At 43.7% G+C, this 5,783-nt stretch overlaps 1 protein-coding gene across 1 annotated transcript; it reads left to right on the top strand.

Annotated features, from left to right (window-relative positions):
- Positions 1–4,378: 4,378 nt before the first annotated feature.
- LOC137503268 (zinc finger protein 182-like) lies at positions 4,379–5,524 on the top strand (the record flags this gene model as incomplete). The annotated part of the gene is made up of 2 exons (XM_068230813.1): positions 4,379–5,285; positions 5,370–5,524. Coding segments are annotated over exons 1-2 (1,062 nt in total), but the record flags the coding sequence as incomplete, so codon positions are not given.
- Positions 5,525–5,783: the final 259 nt, after the last annotated feature.

Genomic DNA, 5,783 nt, shown 5'->3' with positions numbered 1-5,783 from the left:
ATGTACTTATAGGGCTGACTGATTAGGTCATGAAGTACCCGATGGAAGGGCTTCTAAGGGTCCAGACATTTGTCATGAAGCCTCTTATTCTTTTCACGGTGTTTCTCAAGTAATAGTCAGGCAGCATGGGTTTCTCCTATTGCGCCACAATTTTACACAAATCCAGCTTGGCTTGTTGTATGTTTGTCTAAATCGCTAATCCTTTTGTCGAAGATTTGTTCTAAGTCTCTCATTGCGAGGCTCAGAAGTATGTTCGCGCCGTGATTAGAAAAATTGGCAGGGCTTCCCCTATTTCTGAATTGATAATCCGTCGCTAGTCTGTTTGTTTTTGACCTTCTTTGATGATATGGTTGAAAAGCTTGCTTTAGCCACACTGCTGCATCCCCCCATTGAGAGAAACAAAACTCTGCTGGAAGATAATCGGGACAGATGGCTTACCCTGGTTTCATTTCCTTCAGCATAGTCTGGACTTTAGTGACGTCATTTTCCTACGTTGGACCTTCAACAGCGAAGGTGATTAGGATTGGTCGATACGGAAATTCCATGTTTGAAATGTTGTCAAAATAGTTCCACCAGTGTACTCGCGCTTCCCGCCTGTCCAGTAGCAAATCGTCTGTTTCCTCATTGATGCCGTAAAAACGTTGGACTTCTGACGTTTTGCGATGGCTCGATTGGACTAGCCGTTAAAAATTCCGCTCGAATTCGCGCATGTCATGTTTCACATATAGACCTGCCTACCGGTTTGATTTTGTTACGGCAAATACCTCCTTCATTTTACGAGTGGCTGCTTTGTAGGCATTCCAACGAGCAAGAAACTCGTGGTACAGCTGCTTCTTCAACCGTACTGCATATTTAACATCTTCATTCCTTAGCCATATATCATGTTTAATCCTTCGTTGTCGTCGCCCTGACTTAATTGTTCCAGGAATAGAGCGAAAGGCGTCTTTCAGTTTAGTCCGGCTCACTTCAACTATGGTGATTTGTGACTCTGTAACTTTTGCAACGACGTTAGTCTCCTTCTTCAGGGGCAACCATTTGATCCCAATTTGTCTATTTCCTGTGAAGTATTGGGCTCTTGGTGACTTTATCCACAGCTTAGATGACTGGTCGTTGTTGCATCGCAAGGATTTAATAAGGGACAACTGTTATCTCTAGAACATCTTCGAGATTTCACCCTCTCACAAGGATGTAGTCAATGCGAATTGGATGGAAGCCACTGTAGTACAGAGTAGATGAATATCACTCTTTTTGAACCGTGTGTTTGCGGTGATCAGTTTCTGCATCATCGCGAATTTGTTGGGCATCGTCGTTCTATTCTCCATATCCATGAACGCCATGGACTGTTTGTTCTTCTTTCCTCTGTCCGACACGTCCATTCAGATCAGCGGCAGCGATAAGATAGTCAGCGGTCTTCTTGTCAGGCGGTGCCCAGAACGCATCTTTGGTCTCCATGCGCACTTCAGTTGTGGAGCGTTGCGCTGAATAATTGGAATTTCCTTCTCTCTCCAATGCGGACGAGTTACATCAAGCGATTGTCAAACTTTTGCACCTCGGAAACTGAACTGTCAAATTTAGCTGATATGACAATGTCAACACCATGAGCTGTTCTTCGGTTTCTGTTGTACACCAGTTAGTAACCACACCTCTTTTCACATGACTTTTCTCCATTCCATCTTTTTTTCCGCACCTCTCAGATGCCAACAAGCCTTCTCTCAAGTGCAGTGGCGTATTCGCTACTTCACCCAGGCATAATTCAATGATGGGATACAAAATGGGGGTACTTGCATGGTTAGCCGTCACAGCCCGTGCGACGGTAACCCTAGCATACTTTTCATGCTGACTGGGCACTGCCAATGCGCGTCCCTTCCACGGGCTGCACTAAGCTTGGCTCCGATACCATGAGACATATTTCTGTAATGATGTAACGGCATTATTTTACGGCCGGCTTGTCTTGAAGCATTTAAGTGCTCATGACGGAAGGTAGTAACGCAGCTGCGGACATGGAGAACAGATGCCTTTTGCAGCCACTCCTCTAGAGAAGAAACGCTACCCTCTTTTCTGCATTAACTTCCAGAAATTTAGTGTACCTCTTCCGCCATCTGGTCCCTAGTAAACGTCTCCATCTCCGCCAAAGTTGCCATTAAAGACTTTGTACATGTTTGGTACGCGAGAGCTTTTATATTTTGCTCAAGTTCATCGGCAGGCCAGCGGGGAACCCGTATCCGTCACCTGGGAAGCGCCACGTGTTACAGCAATATAGCTGGTTGGTGTAGAATATTTATCAATGCTAAATGAAACATTATTTTACTGAAAACTAATTGTGAACCTGATAAATTACTTGTCACAGGAATCAAGTATTCACGTAAAGAAGAAGGGTTACAGACTTTTGCACCTTTGCTTGGTGTGATATCCCACAGAACGCATGACATACCATCCAGTGCCGTATTTTCGGCCCCTGTTGTCTAGTGGTGTCAACATCAATATCTTGTTTGATGATCAAGAGATGTAGTCTGTCATATCTGGAATCAATGTCCCCCTTTCATTTGTCCACTTATTTTCTCCAAAGAGTGCAGTAACAATACATGGTCGAGCCTCCCATTACTTTGCGTGTGAGCCAGTCATGCATTCGAATGGGCAATGTGAATTCAGTTCATACAGCATGAATTGGAAAGTACCAGTCCATGTTACGATATATTTTAGCCTGCGTGATCGATTTTCCCATGTCGCAGTTGTAAGCGGATCTCACCTTTAACCAAGAAATTTGCATTTCCCGCCCTTCTTCCGTAGAATAAGTAGAACTACTCTGTGGTGGGGAGACAGGCTCAGAATTGAATGCTATCCAACTATGGTATGAATCCACTAAAAATAATCACGTTGCCAGTGATCTTTTGAAATAAATAGAATAATATTCCTTCTTTTACGTAGCAGCAATATCCACTACGGTGCAATTCAACGTCTTGTCATCTCCAATTTTGGCTCAGGCCTTGATTTTCATGCTCCTTCTATCCGTATTGTTAAAGTAATATTTGTAAGAATATTCAAGGGCATGATAGGTTACGTTTGGTTTCAAAATTAGGATATTAGGACATTGTAATAAAACGCTACCACCAATGCCATATTCTGTGTTGCCTTCATAATGTCTTTAACAGCAGTGTCTTCAGGAGAAAAGACAGTATCAATGCTAGCGAGAGAGCCGTCATATACTTGTTATATTTCAGCTTTGCCAGGATTTCATCAGGATTAGTGGCTACCGTGTTAAATACAGGAATTAAGACGTAGACTGGTGTAGTACTTGGTAGTAAGTATGAACGTCCTTGTATAAACCTACCGTCCTATATATAGGTTGGCTATGTTCGATTGCACATCAAAGATACATATTTCGGAAAAGCGACACAGTGACATAATAAAATGCTATAGTGATATAACAATGTACAAATACAATATGTATATTTGTGTGACAAAATAATATTCATAAAAGATTAGCCGTGTTTCAACAGATCTTGCTGAATGTCGGCAACCGTTCTCAACTTTATTAATATCTACAGCACAGATATTCCCTCAAAGAACCTCAAGAACAAGGTCCTTTACAAAAATTATTACTTCCCTGCAACAAAGCGCAGAGTGCTTCAACAAGATCAAAACTCCGAAGCATATGCCGTTCTTTATATAGGAGAACAGACTACGGATTTCGATGGAATAATATGTGCTGGATTAAAGATCTTGTATGAGTATTTACCCTTTTAGGCTGGACCACTTCTCATGCTTTCTTGAAATGAGGTTCTCTATTAACTCGTACATTTCTAAACCGTGACAAGTTTCTTGCGCCTGATATCGTGATTAAGAAAAGACGCAACATATTCTCGTAACAAGTGAGAGCTTTTGAAATTTAACCTCAGATGATGTTTACTCTCAGGAATGTAATGTTTATGAGTAACGAGCTGTCTGCACTGGATATCAGTGATCGGAATGTCCAGTAGCAAATCCCCTGTGTGAGAGTTGTAGTGGATTTGGCTGTTGAACTATTGGTCACATGGTTTTAATTTGTCACTGTAGATCGAGACCCGAGGTGAGCTATAGAGATCATCAACCTCCGGACGGCGGATCATCTAGTTTTAGGTGTACTGTGTGCAGTGAAGTTCTGGCTAGGAAGTTTGACCTCTTGCGACATCTGAAGAGACACAAGGAAGATCGACCCTTCAAGTGCGATCACTGCGGAAAGGTGTTATGTAGCCGAAGCAGCTTGTCGAAACACCTCTGGATCCACCCGCTCCAAGTGTGCGGATTTTCTGATAATTGCTTTACTAAGAGGAAAATGCTGACTGGTGACACGCTATTTTGTGGCAAATCATTCATACAGAGAGGTAAACTAACTGAACATATGCGGACACATACAGGCGTGAAGCCTTACAGCTGCAATGTCTGTGGCAACTCATTCACATCCAAAGGCAGTCTGTCCTTTCACATGCGAATCCATGCAGGCGAGAAGCCATACAGTTGCAATGTCTGTAGCAAATCATTCAATCAGAGAGGTACTGTAACTGAACATATGCGGACCCATACAGGCGAGAAGCCTTACAACTGCAATGTCTGTGGCAACTCATTCACATCCAAAGGCAGTCTGTCCGTTCACATGCGGACCCATACAGGCGAGAAGCCTTACAGCTGCAATGTCTGTGGCAAATCATTCATACAGAGAGGTAAACTAACTGAACATATGCGGACACATACAGGCGAGAAGCCTTACAGCTGCAATGTCTGTGGCAACTCATTCACATCCAAAGGCAGTCTGTCCGTTCACATGCGGATCCATGCAGGCGAGAAGCCATCCAGCTGCATTGTCTGTAGCAAGTCATTCATACAGAAAGGCAGTCTGTCCGTTCACATGCGGATCCATGCAGGCGAGAAGCCATACAGTTGCAATGTCTGTGGCAAATCATTCATACAGAGAGGTAAACTAACTGAACATATGCGGACACATACAGGCGAGAAGCCTTACAGCTGCAATGTGTGTAGCAAATCATTCATGCGGAAAGACTTTCTAACCGGTCATATGCGGACCCATACAGGCGAGAAGCCATACCGTTGCCATGTGTGTAGCAAATCATTCATGCGGAAAGACGTTCTAACCGGTCATATGCGGACCCATACAGGCGAGAAGCCATACCGTTGCAATGTCTGTAGCAAATCATTCATGCGGAAAGGCATCCTAACCTGTCATATGCGGACCCATACAGGCGAGAAGCCAAACAGCTGCAATGTCTGTAGAATATCATTCATACAGAGAGGTAAACTAACCGAACATATGCGGACCCATACAGGCGACAAGCCAAACAGCTGCAATGTCTGTGGCAACTCATTCACATCCAAAGGCAGTCTGTCCGTTCACATGCGGATCCATGCAGGCGAGAAGCCATACAGTTGCAATGTCTGTAGAAAATCATTCATACAGAGAGGTAAACTAACCGGACATATGCGGACCCATACAGGCGAGAAGCCTTACAGGTGCAATGTCTGTGGCAAATCATTCACAAAGAAAGGCAATCTGACCGATCATATGCGTACCCATACAGCTGCAATGCCTGTGGCGAATCATTCATAAAGAGAGGCAAACTAACCGAACATATGCGGAACCATACTGACGCGAAGCCATACAGATGTGATGTCTATGGCGAATCATTCATAAAGGAAGGCAAACTAACCGAACGTATGCGGAGCCATACAGGCGAGTCATAAAGAGAGGCAAACTAATCGAACATATGCGGACCCATACAGGCGAGAAGTCT

The sequence above is a fragment of the Anabrus simplex genome, chromosome X (genome assembly GCF_040414725.1).
Source record: "Anabrus simplex isolate iqAnaSimp1 chromosome X, ASM4041472v1, whole genome shotgun sequence".
Taxonomy (NCBI): domain Eukaryota; kingdom Metazoa; phylum Arthropoda; class Insecta; order Orthoptera; family Tettigoniidae; genus Anabrus; species Anabrus simplex.
The sequence above is the reverse complement of the archived record's forward strand: the minus strand, read 5'-3'. Positions and strand labels throughout refer to the sequence as shown.